Raw genomic sequence first — 18912 nt, 5'->3', positions numbered from 1 at the left:
ACAGTTTATTGTGATCCACACAGTCAAAGGCTTTGGCATAGTCAATAAAGCAGAAATAGATGTTTTTCTGGAACTCTCTTGCTTTTTTCATGATCCAGCGGATGTTGGCAATTTGATCTCTGGTTCCTCTGCTTTTTCAAAAATCAGCTTGAACATCTGGAAGTTCACGGTTCACGTATTGCTAAAGCCTGGCTTTGAGAATTTTGAGCATTACTTTAGTAGCGTGTGAGATGAGTGCAGGAGCTGACTGTGGCTCAGACCATGAACTCCTTATTGCCAAATTGAGACTTAAATAGAAGAAAGTAGGGAAAACCACTAGACCATTCATGTATGACCTAAATCAAATCCCTTATGATTATACAGTGGAATTGAGAAATAGATTTAAGGGCCTAGATCTGATACATAGAGTGCCTGATGAGCTATGGAATGAAGTTCGTGACATTGTACAGGAGACAGGGATCAAGACCATCTCCATGGAAAAGAAATGCAAAAAAGCAAAATGGCTGTCTGGGGAGGCCTTACAAATAGCTGTGAAAAGAAGAGAAACGAAAAGCAAAGGGGAAAGGAAAGATATAAACATCTGAATGCAGAGTTCCAAAGAATAGCAAGAAGAGATAGCCTTCTTCAGTGATCAATGCAAAGAAATAGAGGAAAACAACAGAATGGGAAAGACTAGAGATCTCTTCAAGAAAATTAGAGATACCAAAGGAACATTTCATGCAAAGATGGGCTCGATAAAGGACAGAAATGGTATGGACCTAACAGAAGCAGAAGATATTAAGAAGAGATGGCAAGAATACACAGAAGAACTGTACAAAAATGATCTTCACGACCCAGATAATCATGATGGTGTGATCACTCATCTAGAGCCAGACATCCTGGAATGTGAAGTCAAATGGGCCTTAGAAAGCATCACTACGAACAAAGCTAGTGGAGGTGATGGAATTCCAGTTGAGCTATTCAAATCCTGAAAGATGATGCTGTGAAAATGCTGCACTCAATATGTCAGCACATTTGGAAAACTCAGCAGTGGCCACAGGACTGGAAAACGTCAGTTTTCATTCCAATCCCAAAGAAAGGCAATGCCAAAGAATGCTCAAACTACCACACAATTGCACTCATCTCACACGCTAGTAAAGTAATGCTCAAAATTCTCCAAGCCAGGCTTCAGCAATATGTGAACCATGAACTTCCTGATATTCAAGCTGGTTTTAGAAAAGGCAGAGGAACCAGAGATCAAATTGCCAACATCTGCTGGAACATGGAAAAAGCAAGAGAGTTCCAGAAAAACATCTATCTCTGCTTTATTGACTATGCCAAAGCCTTTGACTATGTGGATCACAATAAACTGTGGAAAATTCTGAAAGAGATGGAAATACCAGATCACCTGATCTGCCTCTTGAGAAACCTGTATGCAGGTCAGGAAGCAACAGTTAGAAGTGGACATGGAACAACAGACTGGTTCCAAATAGGAAAAGGAGTACGTCAAGGCTGTATATTGTCACCCTGCTTATTTAACTTATATGCAGAGTACATCATGAGAAATGCTGGACTGGAAGAAACACAAGCTGGAATCAAGATTGCCGGGAGAAATAACCTCAGATATGCAGATGACACCACCCTTATGGCAGAAAGTGAAGAGGAACTAAAAAGCCTCTTGATGAAAATGAAAGTGGAGAGTGAAAAAGTTGGATTAAAGCTCAACATTCAGAAAATAAAGATCATGGCATCCGGTCCCATCACTTCATGGGAAATAGATGGGGAAACAGTGGAAACAGTGTCAGACTTTATTTTTCTGGGCTCCAAAATCACTGCAGATGGTGACTGCAGCCATGAAATTAAAAGACGCTTACTCCTTGGAAGGAAAGTTATGACCAACCTAGATAGCATATTCAAAAGCAGAGACATTACTTTGCCAACAAAGGTCTGTCTAGTCAAGGCTATGGTTTTTCCTGTGGTCATGTATGGATGTGAGAGTTGGACTGTGAAGAAGGCAGAGCGCTGAAGAATTGATGCTTTTGAACTCTGGTGTTGGAGAAGACTCTTGAGAGTCCCTTGGACTGCAAGGAGATCCAACCCGTCCATTCTAAAGGAGATCAGCCCTGGGATTTCTTTGGAAGAAATGATGCTAAAGCTGAAACTCCAGTACTTTGGCCACCTCATGCGAAGAGTTGACTCATTGGAAAAGACTCTGATGCTGGGAGGGATTGGGGGCAGGAGGAGAAGGGGACGACAGAGGACGACAGGCTGGATGGCATCACTGACTCGATGGACAATAGTCTGAGTGAACTCCGGGAGTTGGTCATGGACAGGGAGGCCTGGCGTGCTGCGATTCATGGGGTCGCAAAGAGTCGGACATGACTGAACGTCTGATCTGATCTGAGTGCAATTGTGCAGTAGTTTGAGCATTCTTTGGCATTGCCTTTCTTTGGGATTGGAATGAAAACTGACCTTTTCCAGTTCTGTGGCCACTGCTGAGTTTTCCAAATGTGCTGACATATTGAGTGCAGTACTTTCACAGCATCATCTTTCAGGATTTGAAATAGCTCAACTGGAATTCCATCACCTTCACTAGCTTTATTCATAGTGATGCTTCCTAAGGCCCACTTGATTTCATATTCCAGGATGTCTGGCTCTAGCTGAGTGACCACACCACTGTGATTATCTGGGTCGTGCAGGTCTTTTTTGTACAATTCTGTGTATTCTTACCACCTCTTCTTAGTATCTTCTGCTTCTGTTAGGTCCATACCATTTCTGTCCTTTATTGAGCCCATCTTTGCATGAAATGTTCCCTTGGTATCTTTAATTTTCTTGAAGAGATCTCTAGTCTTTCCCATTCTATTGTTTTCCTCTATTTATTTGCATTGATCACTGAGGAAGGTTTCTTATCTCTCCTTGCTATTCTTTGGAACTCTGCATTCAAATAGGTATATCTTTCCTTTTCTCCTTTGCTTTTTGCTTCTCTTCTTTTCACAGCTATTTGTAAGGCCTCCTGAGACAGCTATTTTGCTTTTTTTGTATTTCTTTTTCTTGGGGATGGTTTTGATCCCTGTCTCCTGTACAATGTCACGAACCTCTGTCCATAGTTCATCAGGCACTCTATCAGATCTAGTACCTTAAATCTATTTCTCACTTCCACTGTATAATCATAATCGTTTTGATTTATGTCATACTTGAATGGTCTAGTGGTTTCCCCCACTTTCTTTGATTTAAGCATGAATTTGGCAATAAGTAGTTCATGATCTGAGCAGGTTATGAGAGTCATTTAGCCTTAGACATTTGTGGAGCAGGTCAAGTCAGGGCTTGGGACCAGACAGGCCTGAGTTTTCATCCTAGTTCTGACACTTCTTCTCACTAAGGTAATCTAAGATAGTAACTTAACCTCTTACAAGTTTCCTCATCTGTAAAATGGAGAGATGTGGAAGAGCTGTGATTGTGTAAATGCAACTAGCCCTAAAATGGTGTGAAGTAATGTTCTTTTACCACCAGACACATCCACAACTGAGCATTGTTACCACTTTGGCCCAGCTCTCTTTCTGGAGCTATTTCTCCACTCTTCCCCAGTAGTATATTGGACACCTACTGACCTGGGGGGCTCATCTTCTGGTGTCATATCTTTTTGTCTTTTCATACTGTTCATGGGGTTCTCCAGGAAAGAATGCTGGGGTGGTTTGCCATACTTTCCTTCAGTGGACCACATTTTGTCAGAACTGTCCATCCTGACCTGTCCGTTTTATGGATGTCGATGTAGTTATGTCTGGCGGTGAAAGTAAAGTCCTGTGTTGTAAAGAACAATACTGCAAAGGAACCTGGAATGTTAGGTCCATGAATCAAAGTCAATTTGATGTGGTCAAACAGGAGATGGCAAGAGTGAATATTGACATTTTAGTAATCAGTGGACTAAAATGGGTGGAAATGGACGAATTCAATTCAGATGACCATTATATCTACTACTGTGGGCAAGAATCTCTTAGAGGAAATGGAGTGTCTCTCATAGTCAACAAAAGAGTCTTAAATGAAGTACTTGGGTGCAATCTCAGAAATGACAGAATGACCTCGGTTTGTTTTCAAGGCAAACCATTCGACACCATAGTAATCCAAGTTTATGCTCCAACCAGAGAAGGCAATGGCACCCCACTCCAGTACTCTTGCCTGGAAAAATCCCATGGACGGAGGAGCCTGGTAGGCTGCAGTCCATGAGGTCACTCAGAGTCGGACACAACTGAGCTGAGCAATTTCACTTTCACTTTTCACTTTCATGCACTGGAGAAGGAAATGGCACCTTCTCTGGCTCCAACCAGAGAAGGCAATGGCACCCCACTCCAGTGTTCTTGCCTGGAGAATCCCAGGGACAGAGGAGCCTTGTAGGAGGCCGTCTATGGGGTCACACAGAGTCGGACACAACTGAAGTGACTTAGCAGCAGCATGCTCCAACCACTGATGCTGAAGAAGCTGAACAGTTCTATGAAGACCTACAAGACCTCTGGAACTAACACACAAAAAAATGTCCTTTTCATCATAGGGATTGGAATGCAAAAGTAGGAAGCCAATAAATACCTGGAGTAACAGGCAAGTTTGGCCTTGGAGAACAAAAATTAAGCAGGGTAAAGGCTAACAGAATATTGTCAAGAGAACACACTGGTCATAGCAAACACCCTCTTCCAACAACACAAGAGACAACTCTGCATATGGACATCACCAGATAGTCAATACTGAAATCAGATCGATTATATTCTTTGTAGTCAAAGATGGAGAAGCTCTATACAGTCAGCAAAAACAAGACCTGGAGCTTACCGTGACTCAGATCATCAGATTCTTACGGCAAATTTCAGACTTAAATTGAAGAAAATAAGGAAAACTACTAGGTCATTCAGGTATGACCTAAATCAAATCCCTTATAATTATACAGTAGAGGAAATGAATAGATTCAAGGCATTAGATCTGGTAGACAGAGTACCTGAGAACCTATGGATGGAGGTTCATAACACTGTACAGGAGTTGGTGACCAAAACCATCCCCAAGAAAAAGAAATGCAAGAAGGCAAAGTGGTTGTCTGAGAAAGCCTTACAATAGCTGAGAAAAGAAGAGAAGCAAAAGGCAAAGGAGAAAGGGAAAGATATACCCAACTAAATACAGAGTTCCAGAGAACTGCAAGGAACGATAAGAAAGCCTTCTTATGTGAATAATGAAAAGAAAGGAAAACAATAGAATGGGAAAGACTAGCGATTTCTTCAAGAAGACTGGAGAAAGGGAATATTTCATGCAAAGATGGGCTCAATAGAGCACAGAAATGGCAAGGACTTAACAGAAGCAGAAGAGATTAAGAAGCAGTGGCAAGAATACACAGAAGAACTATATACAAAAGGTCTTAATGACCAGGATAACCACAATGGTGTGATCACTCACCTAGAGCCAGACATCTTGAAGTGTGAAGTCAAGTGGGCCTTAGGAAGCATCACTACGAACAAAGCTAGTGGAGGTGATGGAATTCATGAGATATTTCAAATCCTAAAAGATGATGTTGTGAAAGTGCTGCACTCAATATGTCAGAAAATTTGGAAAACTCAGCAGTGGCCACAGGACTGGAAAAGCTCAATTTTCATTGCAATCTCAAAGAAGGGCAATACCAAAAAATGTTCAAACTACCATGTAATTGTACTCATTTCACTTGCTAGCAAGGTAGTGCTCAAAATCTTTCAAGCTAGGCTTTAGCAGTACTTGAACCTAGAACTTCCAGATGTAAAAGCTGGATTTAGAAAAGGCAGAGAAACCAGAGATCAAATTGCCAACATCCACTGGGTCATAGAGAAAGCAAGAGAATTCCAGAAAAACATCTGCTTCATTGACTACACTGAAGCCTTTGACTATGTGGATCACAACAAACTGTGGAAAATTCTTCAACAGATAGGAATAACAGACCACTGTCTCTTGAGAAACCTGTATGTGGGTCAAGAAGCAACAGTTAGAACAGGACATGGAACAACAGACTGCTTCAAAATTGGGAAAGGAGTACCTCAAGGCTGTATATCGTCACCCTGCTTATTTAATTTATATGCAGAATACATCATGCAAAATGCCAGGCTGGATGAATCACAACCTGGAATCAAGATTGCTGGAAGAAATATCAATAACTTGAGATATGACATCACCCTAATGACAGAAAGTGAAGAGAAACTAAAGAGCCTCCTGATGAGGGTGAAAGAGGGGAGTGAAAAACCTGGCTTAAAACTCAACATTCAAAAATCTAAGATCATGGCATCTGGTCCCTTCACTTTATGGCAACCAGTTGGGGAAAAAGTGCAAACAGTGACAGATTTTATTTTCTTAGGCTCCAAAATCACTGCTGATGGTGACTGCAGGCATGAAATTAAAAGACGCTTGTTCTTTGGAAGGAAAGCTATGACAAACCTAGACAGCATACTAAAAAGCAGAGACATCACTTTGCCAACAAAGGTCTATATAGTCAAAGCTATGGTTTTTCCAGTAGTCATGTATGGATGTGAGAGTTGGACTATAAAGAAAGCTGAGTGCCAAAGAATTGATGCTTTTGAACTGTGGTGTTGGAGAAGACTCTTGAGAGTCCCTTGGACTGCAAGGAGATTCAACCAGTCCATCCTAAAGGAAATCAGTCCTGAATATTCATTGGAAGGACTGATGCTGAAGCTGAGACTCCAATACTTTGGCCACTGGATGCGAAGAACTGACTCATTGGAAAAGACCCTGATGCTGGGAAAGATTGAAGGCGGGGGGAGAAGGGGATGACAGAGGATGAGATGGTTGGATGGCATCACCGACTCAATGGACATGAGTTTGAATAAACTCTGGGAGTTGGTGATAGACAGGGAGACCTGGCATGCTGCAGTCCATGGGGTCGCAAAGAGTCAGACACGACTGAGCTACTGAACTGAACTGAACTGAACTGATGGTTTTTCCAGTAGTCACGTATGGATGTGAGAATTGGACTATAAAGAAGGCTGAGTGCCAAAGAATTGATGCTTTTGAACTGTGATGTTGGAGAAGACTCTTGAGAGTTCCCTGGACTGCAAGGAGATCCAACCTGTCAATCCTAGAGGAAATCAGCCCTGAATATTCATTGGAAGGGCTGATGCTGAAGCTGAAACTCCATTACTTTGGCCACCTGATGTGAAGAGCCAGCTCACTGGAAAAGACACTGATGCTGGGAAAGGCTGAGGGCAGGAGGAGAAGGGGGTGACAGAGGATGAAATGGTTAGATGGCATCCTCAACTCAGTGGACCTGAGGGAGATAGTGAAGGACACACTCAGGGAGATAGTGAAGGACAGGGAAGCCTGGTGTGTTGTAGTCCACGAGGTCGCAAACAGTTGGACACAACTTCGCAACTGAACTGTGCCTAGCATAGCACCTGGCACAAAGAAAAAGCTATAATCAACGAATGAAAATATGGATAAACAGAGAATATATGAATATAATTCTGCAAGCGACAGCAGCCAAATGTGCAGGATTTGAAAACCTGGCCATCTGAAAATCCTTTGAAATTACAAACCGAGCTGTCTATAAAAAGCAATGATATCTGTAATTGTTAGTGGCATATGCCAAGCTGATTTTACCTTGATCTTGATCTCATTTGGCCCTTGCCCTAGTCAGCATCATCATCCCCATCTGATAAGTGAAAAGACAGTGGCTCAGAGAGGGTTTAAGGCAGGCTGTCCTTTCACATCCAGAAGGCGTGCAGCCTCCAGTCACATACCTCCAAGGGACAGGAAGATCAATGTCTACAGAGATGGCCCACCCCATTTTTGCTGATGCCTGTTTTCTAGAGCACTCAGGATCAAGTCCTGTTTTCTGGGTGAGGCCTTTGGAGACCCAGAGAGACTGAGATCTATTGATCTACTGCCCTCTCAGCTCCACACTTAGGTTCCAGGAATGTCAGCACTGGTCTTATCATCTCCTTCTCTGAACAAGTGAGGAGACTGGGGTCCTGTGGGTGGGGGTTCACCGCAAATACACTGATCTGGCTTCTGCTGTGGCATTATGTCATTGTTTAATGATGAACTTGAAGGCAACTCTGAATCTCTGGTCATCTGCCTTCACTCAGAACTCACCACAGGACCTGACATGCTAAGTTCACAGGCAAGGGTGGCTGAAAGAATGACTAAATATGAGCGGGAACAAAAGGACTGAGGTTAGGCTGAGTCTTGGATTGAGTTGGAGAATAGCATCTAATGAAGTATTAAGGCTTGTGAGTGAGGTCTAGACAATGTTTGGAGTCAGGGTGGGGAAGGAGAGCTGAGGTGAGGTTGCAGGGAGGATGAAGGAGGAGATCAGGGCTGCTGGTAGAGTAAGAGCTTGGATCAGTACTGGGGAGTGGGTAAGGTCAGGAATGAGGCTGGTGATGATATCAGGAAGGGGACCTTGCTGGGCACACAGATAAAGGAGGAGTTATCCTGTGAATGCTGCGTGATGGGAGTTTGCTGTTAGGGTGGGGGTTGTTGTGTAATTTGGGTTGAGGGTGGTGGATGAGGACATCTGGAGTGGGGATGAAATGAAGCTTTTCCAGGGTGGAGTTGGGGTAAGGTTCAAGGATGGATCTGAATAACGGTTGGGTTAAAATGGCGGGGGGTGATGGAGAAGGCAATGGCACCCCACTCCAGTACTCTTGCCTGGAGAATCCCAGGGACGGGGGAGCCTGGTGGGCTGCCATCTATGGGGTCGCACAGAGTCGGGCACGACTGAAGTGACTTAGCAGTAACAGTAAAATGGGGGAATGGAGTGGAGAAGCGGCTGCAGGGGGGATCTGGGTTGGTGAGAGCCTGAGGGGGTAAAGGTGGGGTGGGGGTCGGTGCTGACTTTGGGGTGGGCACTGGATGAGGATTGAGGGTTTAGCACGCGGTTGGGCCGAAGATGGAGCAAGGGGGCTAGGACGGGAGCGGGGTTCTAGGTGGGGTGAGGGCCAGGGCCGGTACCTGAGCCACCACATGTAGCTGTGCTCGTAGGGGAAGAAGCTGTGCGGGTCGTCGCAGCAGTACTTGTGGTCGCGGAAGCCGCAGCAGAAGACGGCGGCCGCCTCGCCCCCCGGCCGCGGGCAGCTGAAGCCACGCACCACCTCCTGCTCGGCGCTCACGTAGCTCGTGCAGGCGCCGCTCATCGCGGCCTGCGCGCGGCCCGCCGCCACCCCGGGTCCCCAGACGGACTGACGGACAGAGACAGCAATGAGCCCGAGAAAGAGACACACAGAGAGGCAGAGATAAGCAGAGAGACAGAAACTGACACAGAGACGGAGAGGCACACAGATGGGCGCAGACGGAGTGGTGAGAGACCTAGAGCCCCCGAGATTCTAGAGAGGATCGAGAGGCAATCGGGTACGCGGACAAGTCTTGCCAAGAGAGGGGACGGAGGAGGGAGAGGGAGGAAGGAAGGAGGAGGGCCGAGGAGAGGTGGGAGTGGAGAGGGGCGGGAAGGCGGGCGGGGGATCGCGCCTGAGCACGGGGCGGGGGGCGACTCGCGGAGCCGGGAGGAGGGAGCAGCCTCTCGTCTGTGCGCGCGGCTCCCACCAGCCCCACTTCGTTCCCGGTGGACGCACTCGGGCGCTGGGTGCTCAGAGAGACAGCCCATGTGCAGGGTGGCAAAGCGGGAATCGAAGTCACCGGCTTGGATTCCACACCTGTGCTGAGCACCATCCATTGTGCTAGGTACGCACTGTGAGTGTCACTGGGAATCCCCGGGCAGTGCCAGGCTAGTGTAGGACACGGACGAGGGACCTGACATCGACCCCACAGTAGGGTCAGTACAGGTATGATTAATGCACGATCTCACTTAAGCTTCACAACAACTCAGAGAACCAGGGATTTTCAAACTTATTTTATAAATGAGAGCTAAGGGTCAGATGAGAGTCATTTTCCTGAGCTCTTAAACCCATGGGATTTTAACCTGGGTCTTTCTTGTTCCCAAGCCCTTGATCTTTCTGGGGTTCCCACAGCGCCTCTTTTTCAGTGACTTTTACATGTTGTCATCCTTTGGCTTCCTTGCCTGCAACTTCCTTTCCCTGAGCAGCTAGCTCATGCACTGACGTGTTCACACTCCCCTGATCAAACACTCTCTCTCCCACACTGGCCTAGGATAAGGGGGCTAGCGGATGTTCAGATGGTAACTCCACCTACCCAAGAGCAAAGCCAATAGGCCTGACCATTCTCACATAACTTTCCCAGATCACAAGGTTAGTGTTCTTATTAGGATCAGAAGAAGCTCCTTCCTACAGTTTGAAGGAGCTGTAGGAAGCCTTTGCAGATTATCTGTCTGTCTGGTCAGGGTTCACTGGGGAGACCCAGGCTCTAAGTTAAGGTGCACATTTTGGCCCAGTTACACTGAACCAGGACTAGGGACTGTTGGACTTGAGTTGTCAATAATTCCTATTCAGTCAATCACAGAGTGCTTAGGCTGAAAAGGACCTGTGAATCATGTAATCAGTGGATGAGTTACAGCTAGCATTAAGAAAAAAAAAATTAATGGAATAGAAAAAGTATAGTGCAAATAGTAAAGCTAAGTAGTCTTTCATAAAATGTTTCAGTTACATATGTCTGTATGTATTGTGGTCCAGATCACAATGTAAAAAGGATTTCTCATTTTGAGTCAGGTCAAAAAGGTTTGAAAGCCACTGAATCTGACACCTTCCATTGTTCTGATGAGCAGAGACTCACACAAGATTACAAAATCTTTAGCTCTCCTGATTTCTTACAGCAGTGGGGAGAGTAGGAAATAGCTGATGTGATGCCTTGGGAGTCCCTAGTTCCTCTATCTCTTGCTTTTAGTGTGAATGGGATAAATAATGGGCATCAGGGGATCTCAAGCCCTAGCTACTCCTTCTCTGCTTTTTTCCTCTCTGTGCTTCAGGTTCCGTTTCTTCATCCAGGCCAGCTCCTCAGATGCTGATGTGTGCCATGCCCTTGACCTGGGCACTGGGCCCCCTGAGAGAGATCAGATCTGGGTCTGCCCAGAAACACAGTATAGAATGAGAGCCAGACAGATGATCTAGGACGGGGCAGGGAAAGGGGAAATGCAGGGACCATGGCCACAGAGGGATCACCATCTGAAAGAGAAGGGAGAAGTTTTGAGGGGGTAGTATCTTCAAGGGCCACTGTAAGGTCAAATATGAAAACTGGAAGGAATTGTTTTATCCTCCAGAAAATTCCTCCTGTGAATCTCTGCAAACTGGAAACTGGATGACATACTCTAAGGGAGGTGCACTTTGGCCTCTTTATCAGGTAGGGATTAAAGAGGAAGGATTTGGAATCCTATGGAAAGGAGCAAGGTATCCTGAAGACATGGGATTCAGCTGTGAGATACAAAGCACTCTGCTCTGGCTTTTGGCAAATTGGCAAGCTGCCAACAGTTTCCAAAGCCCTTTCCTGCCAAGAATTAGTTTCTCCAGCAACCCTGTGGAGTGAGCCAGGTAGGGATGATTATGCCCCTGAGAGAGATAACAAGCCCAATGTCACAAAGCAGCCAATGGCCCAGGAGGGACTAGTACCATGTCTGTCTAGCCAACAGTCCTCTTTGGCACTGATGAAGACTATGGTCCCCTATTCAGAAGAATATTTTTAACTACAAAAAGTAAATTAGAATTACAAAGTATACCAATTATATAGAATCATTATCAAAATAGTTATTTTGTGAATTAGTTCTTTTTTAACATATTAAATAATAAGATATAGAGATTTATTTATTAACTATTATTACTTTTGAGGTGGTAAATGACTATAAAAACAATACTTCAAGATATTGCTACTGTAATGCAATACAAAAATAACTATGATTTCTATTGGTGACAGGGCTTCCCTGGTGGCTCAGATGATAAAGAATCTGCAAAGCAGGAGATGCAAGAGATGTGGGTTCGATCCCTAGGTCAGGAAGATCTCCTGGAGGAGGGCATGGCAACCCACTCCAGTGTTCTTGCCTGGAGAATTTCATGGACAGTGGAGCCTGGCGGGCCAGCGTTCATAGGGTTACAAAGAGTTGGACATGACTGAAGCGACTGAGCACACACACACCACTGGTGACAAAGTCACAGGTTCTGCTAATCCTATGCTAAATTTGACTTAGAGGCAGTGAAAACAAGGATGTCACTTTTTTCCATCCAAGTTCATGGACCTCTCCCAGGCTGAGCTCTATCTGTGGACCCCTTGGGCTTTTTGGAATCTATGCTAGGATCTTTGACCTCTTCTGGTCTAGAACCTACTGTAATGCTCGTTCCTTATCATGTGCATCATGTTCCTTCCTACAGACATTTACTGCAGACCTACTGTATGCCAGGCAGTTTCCCACCTTGTATGTCACGTAGTCCTTGAAAACGTCCTTTGTTTTTCTCCCCATTCTGCAGACAAGGTAACTGAGACTCAGAGAGGTCAAGTGATTTATCCAAAGCTACACAGGTAGTAAATAGAATTCTGTACCACCACACCTTCTTCCCAACCTGAGGTCTGGGGGCCAGAGTCTCCAACCAGAAGGGCAGGTAAGTGTAAGAGGGAAGAGTGAGCAGGGAGAACTCACATTTATAGAGAACACACTGTGAACTAGGAATTGTGCCAGTCTCAACCCACTCCAGTGTTCTTGCCTGGAGAATCCCAGGGACGGGGGAGCCTGGTGGGCTGCCGTCTATGGGGTCGCACAGAGTCAGACACAACTGACGCGACGCAGCAGCAGTCTCCTTCAATGCTTACAGTTCTGTGCTGTTACTCTCTTCATAAAAATAACTAGATACATATGTATTCATTATGAAACAACAAATTAGAAAATAAGGATAAACCACATTAAAAATAACAATCACCCATAACCTCACCTTGTAGAAATATCCACTGATACTTTGGTATGGAGTCTTCCAGATACACACACATATATACACACACAACTTTTTACCCACTCTACCCATAGGAAAACTGGACCCAGAGAGGTGAAGTAACTTGCCCAAGGATAGACAAGTATCAAGTTTCAATCACCTGCGGTGTGACCTTAGACTGGTCACTTTCCCTCTCTGCCTTAGGGCAGTAGTTAGTTGATGGCACCAGGCCAAGTGCGCAGTAACTGGAAGCCTCTTGGGTGTGGTTCTCTAAACAATGCGCTCCAGACCTGCCAGCCTTGCTCCGGATCCTCAGGGGTCTGGAAAGACATGCCCTTTGCTGTTAGTCCACAAGGAGGCTGAGGACCCGGACACAACCCGAGGTGAGGGTTCGATCCTGCTCTCTGGGTGGTCCACTCCGAGTCCCTGGACTCCGGACACCGCGGAGCAGCCCCTATCCTCTAGCCCTACTACCTCCAGCTGTGCCGGCCCGACACCCCTCCCCCAGGGCTCCCCCGTCCCCTACTCGGCTCCCCTTCAGCTTGCAGGTCACTGCATTGGAGAGGTAAAGAAAGGATGCCGAGAGGGCGAGGGTGGGATGATTTGGGAGAATGACATTGAAACATGTATATTAACATATGTGAAACGAATCGCCAGTCCAGGTTCGATGCAGGATACAGGATGCTCCAGGCGGGTGCGCTGGGATGACCCAGAGGGATGGTATGGGGAGGGAGGTGGGAGGGGGGTTCAGGATGGGGAACACTTGTACACCTGTGGCAGATTCATGTCGATGTATGGCAAAACCAATACAATATTGTAAAGTAATTAGCCTCCAATTAAAATAAATAAATTTATATATATATAAAAAGAAAGGGTGCCAACATGCATTAATTCCCTTTGAGTGCTGGTTCTAGGCACAACCACTCTTCTGATGCCCACGATGGATTCTTACCCTTTTTTTCCAGTGTGAGGCTCCTGCCTCTCATCTTGAAAGAAGTGACATTGCCAGGTTGGAACATGAAGTCCAAGGACAAATTGGACCAAAGCTCAGATCTCCTGATACCAGCTAGACACTCTCCGAGCTGGAGGTGGTCTTTGGGTTTAGGTTTTTGTTAGTTTGTTGTTTGTTTTCCTGTGAAATCTTTAAAGCACACAAACAACATAAAGAATAATACAAGAACCACCCATGCACTCTCTACTAGTAAGAAATTGCTTCCACTCACAACTATTCTCCTGAATTTGGTGTTTATCATTTCTATGTTCTTACTCATGCATTTATCATGTACGTGTGGATCTTTGAACAATGTATAGAATTTCTTTACATGTGATTATATCTCAAATAAATAACATCACATTAATGTATTCTTCTGGAGTATGCTTTTTTTTTTTTACTCCATCTTATGTTTTTGAGCTTTGTCCATACTTATGTGTATGCTCAATCTGGTTCATTCATTTTCACTGCTGTATAGTTCCCCAGTTACTGAATATATGATGGCTTATTATCCATTTTCTTTAACATTGATTCCTTCCAATTTCTTTTATTACTATACAATGCTGTTTCTCTTGAGATTTTTAAAAATAATCAATTTTACTGAGGTATATTTTACAAACAATAGAATACACACATTTCAAGTGTGCATCTTGGTGAGTTTATACTCAAGGAGCCACCACCGCAGTCAAGATACAGAACATTTCTGTCACCTGTCACCATTCCTTGGGGTGCAATCAACCCTCCTCCCTACCCCTAGCCTTGCCTGAGACAAGACCTGCTTGCCCTCCCTATAGATTAGTTCTATCTGTTTTTGAATTTTTGTCTCAATAGAATCAGATAGTATGCCCTCTTTTGTGTCTGATCTCTTTTGCTCACCGCAACGCCTTTGCGATAAACAGAAATTGCTGCATGTAACAGTAGTTCCTTCCTTTTTATTGCCAAGTACATGGAAATATACTCTTTATATGAAAAACTGCAATTTGTCCATTCAACAGTTCTTGGGCATTTGAGTTGTTTCCAGTTTGGGACTATTGTGAATAAAGTTGCTATAAAATTTTTGCATATATGCTTTTTACAGGTGCCTATGCTTTCATATACCTTGGGTGAATCCTAAAAGTGGAATTTTGAGGTAATAGAATAGATATATGTTTAACTTTGGGCTTCCCAGTGATGCTAGTGTTAAAGAACTTGCCTGCCAATGCAGGACATGCGGAGACAGGGGTTCGATCCCTGGATTGGGAAGATCCCCTGGAGAAGAGAATGGCAACCACTCCAGTATTCTTGCCTGGAGAATCCCGTGGACAGAGGAGCCTGGCAGGCTACAGTCCATAGGGTCACAAAGAGCTGGACATGACTGAAGCGACTTAGCATGCGTGCATCCTTGGCACATCAGACAGTTCTCTGATCAGAACAGTTCTCTGATCAGAACTCAGGCATCCACACTGTAAGCACCAAATCCTAACCATTAGACCACCTGGGAACTTCTCGATCTTTTCTCTATTGAATTAACACCTTTGGTATATCTCAATTAATCATGTATGCATGGATTTATTTCTGGATCCTCTATTCTATTTCATTGATCTTATCTGAATCTATCCTTATGCCAGTTCCACTCTGTCTTACTTACTGTAGCTTTCTAAGTGGGTCTTGAAATCAGGTAGCATAAATCCTCTAACTTTGTCCTTATTTTTCAAAATTGTTTTAGTTCTTCTGAGTCCTTTGCATTTCCGTATCAATTTTAGAATCAACTCATTGATTTCTGCCCCCCTAAAATCCTGCTTGGATTTTGCTTAGGGTTACGTTGAATCAATAGATCAATCTGAAGAGAATTAACATCTTAATATCGAGTTTCCCTATCCATGAACATGGTATATATCTCTTCATTTATTTTGTTCTTAATTTCTCTCAGCAGTGCTTTATACTATTCTATGTACAGGTCTTGTACACATTTTGTAGAACTTTTCCCTTTCTCTTATTTTTGATGCATTGTAAATGATATTTTTTGAAAATGTGATTTTCTAATTGATTGTTGCTAATTTATAGAAACACAAATTATTTTCATATATTCACCTTGTATTCTGGGATCTTGTTAAATTCACCTATTAGTTCCAGCATTTCTATAGGCTGCTTAGGATTTTTTTTATGTTAACATGAAAAAATTTCCTCACAAGCAATATATTTTAAAGGCAGTTTTACTTTTCCTTCACAGTTCGTGCTTTTTCTTTCCCTCTTGTTTTGTTATACTCTCTAGGATTTCCGGTATAATGTAGAAGATAATTCATTTGACTTTTGAGGTGGAGTTATATGATTCTTTTTCTCTGCATTTTGATTCTCTCCCATCACACACTTATCAACAGAGAGATCCTCTGAAAGCTTGACCTGAGCTGTTTAAGCAGCCCCAGTGGTTCTAGTCTGACCTCTAAAATATGAAACTGTCCATACCTCTCCAACTATACCTGCCTCTTCTCTCCTACAGGAAGCCTCTGTTTCAGCCAGTCTGACCTGGGAAAGGAGCCTCCTTTCCCAAGTTTTGCCTTTATTGTTCCCTTCTTCTGCTTATCTTATTCCTCTATACTCTCCAGGGTCCATCTTGAAGACCACCCCCACCCTGTCCCACAGAAAACCCTTCTGTGACCAACACTCAGAGTACCATTCTTTTTTTTTTTTTTTTGCAGTATCTGCCGTTCTGTCTGCCATTCATTGAGCACTTCCCTGTGCCATCATATCACTTAGGAACCACAGCTTCAGACTATAGGCTCCTCTAGGATAGAAAATGTACCTGCTTCCGGTCTGGTTTCACCACACTCAGTCTAAGGCCTGGTTCTCAATGGCAGGGGTGTTATTTTGTGCCGCCTGGTTTTTTATGTGCTTTTGTGCAAATGAAAAAAAAAAAAAGTACCCCTTCCTCTGGCCTGATACAGCTCTATTCCAAAGGTAAAGCTGGGTAAATAAGAATTCAGGCTAGATTTCAACTCCTTCTTGTTCCTTCTGCTGGCCACCTTCAAAATCTGCATAGCCATATGGGTTAAAGGGAGAGGAAGAATTAATACATTCCCCTTAATAAGAGAACAAATGATTCTATATATGGGTATTTTATACATAAAGATATTGAGTCTCAACAAGGTTTGTCTCACCCAAGGACCCAGCTAGGAATGATAGAAACTACGATTTGGCTGTATATTGTCACCCTGCTTATTTAACTTCTATGCAGAGTACATCATAAGAAACGCTGGGCTGGAAGAAGCACAAGCTGGAATCAAGATTGCTGGGAGAAATATCAATAACCTCAGATATGCAGATGACACCACCCTTATGGCAGAAAGTGAAGAGGAACTCAAAAGCCTCTTGATGAAAGTGAAAGAGGAGAGTGAAAATGTTGGCTTAAAGCTCAACATTCACAAAACTAAGGTCATGGCATCCAGTCCCATCACTTCATGGCAAATAGATGGGGAAACAGTGGAAACAGTGTCAGACTTTATTTTCTTGGGCTCCAAATCACTGCAGATGGTGACTGCAGCCATGAAATTAAAAGATGCTTGTTCTTTGGAAGGAAAGTTATGACAAACCTAGACAGCATATTAAAAAGCAGAGACATTACTTTGCCAGCAAAGGTCTGTCTAGTCAAGGCTATGGTTTTTCCAGTAGTCATGTATGGATGTGAGTCAAGTTGGACTGTAAAGAAAGCTGAGTGCCAAAGAATTGATGCTTTTGAACTGTGGTGTTGGAGAAGACTCTTGAGAGTCCCTTCAGTCCCCAAGAGAGACTCTTGAGAGATCCAACCAGTCCATGCTTAAGGAGATCAGTCCTGAATATTCATTGGAAGGTCTGATGCTGAAGCTGAAACTCCAATACATTGGCTACCTGATGCGAAGAACTGACTCATTTGAAAAGACTCTGATGCTGGGAAGGATTGGAGGCAGGAGGAGAATGGGACAACAGAGGATGAGATGGCTGGATGGCATCACTGACTCGATGGACGTGAGTCTGAGCGAACTTCGGGAGTTGGTGATGGACAGGGAGGCCTGGCATGCTGTGATTCATGGGATCGCAAAGAGTGGACACGACTGAGCGACTGAACTGAACGGGACTGAGCAACTGAACTGACTGATCGACTGACTGAGGATTTGTCTTGGGCCTTAATGGCACCCCACTCCAGTACTCTTGCCTGGAAAATCCCATGGATGGAGGAGCCTGGTAGGCTGCAGTCCATGGGAGCGACTTCGCTTTCACTTTTCACTTTCATGCATTGGAGAAGGAAATGGCAACCCACTCCAGTGTTCTTGCCTGGAGAATCCTAGGGACAGGGGAGCCTGGTGGCTGCCATCTATGGTGTCACACAGAGTCGGACACGACTGAAGTGACTTAGCATAGCATTCCAGTCCCCAAAGTTCAAGGAAACAAACCCTGCCTTTGTCTACGTCCTTCTTTGGTTTTGACATGAGTCCAGCACTCTATTTGTTTTCAAGCATTTTTCATATTCACAGTTATTTTTCAGCCTGAGATTAGCCACCTCTGCAATTTACTTCAAGACTGTTGTACCCTGGAGTGAATGGCTTTCTCCCAAAATAAAAGTCTCCAACTTAGACCCTCCCCATCCCTGCTGGAGTGTTACCAGGGCCTAGAAAGCAGAGAATAGAGGGAGAGGGCAAGGACTTTGGTATTACGTCAGCCTGAATTTCTTTTTTTAAAGTTGGTCATTAATAAGGACAGTGAGTTTATTTTAAAAAATATTTTTTAAGTCTTTATTGGATTTGTTTCAATATTTCTTCTGTTTTTTTTTTTTTTTTTTTTTTGCTATGAGACATGTGGGACCTTAGCTTCCCAACCAGGGATTGAACTTACATCCCCTATTATTGAAAGTCAAAGTCTTAACCGCTGGACCGCCAGAGAAGTCCAAGCCTGGATTTCAATTGCTACTTGGCAATTGACTTGCAGGGAGACTTTAGACTTCTCACATAGTCTCATCTGTAAAAATGGAAATAATAATACCTATCTTAAGATATTAGATATAGGTATGTGAGCACTCAGTAAAAGTTCTCCTTTGCCTTCCACTTTCCTGAGAGCAAGGTTGGTGTCTCATCTTAGGACCACACACAAGAAAACTGCAGCCTT

The 18912-nt window shown here is 44.1% G+C and overlaps 1 protein-coding gene across 2 annotated transcripts in view; it reads right to left on the bottom strand.

The window, feature by feature from the left end:
- The window catches only part of SHISAL2A (shisa like 2A), a 31239-nt gene extending 21766 nt beyond the window's left edge, over positions 1–9473 (bottom strand). For both annotated transcript variants that reach the window (XM_086388730.1, XM_086388731.1), the window contains exon 1: positions 8944–9473. In XM_086388730.1, coding sequence (XP_086244856.1) covers positions 8944–9125 — 182 coding nt within the window. In that variant the 5' untranslated portion in view covers positions 9126–9473. The remainder of the gene's footprint in view (positions 1–8943) is intronic.
- Between the last annotated feature and the right edge of the window lie 9439 nt (positions 9474–18912).

This window comes from Bos grunniens, chromosome 3 (assembly GCF_055505025.1).
Source record: "Bos grunniens cultivar Pamir isolate PY7600 chromosome 3, Bosgru_T2T1.0, whole genome shotgun sequence".
Taxonomy (NCBI): Eukaryota; Metazoa; Chordata; class Mammalia; order Artiodactyla; family Bovidae; genus Bos; species Bos grunniens.
Note: the sequence above shows the minus strand (reverse complement) of the source record. Positions and strands in the feature narration are given on the sequence as shown.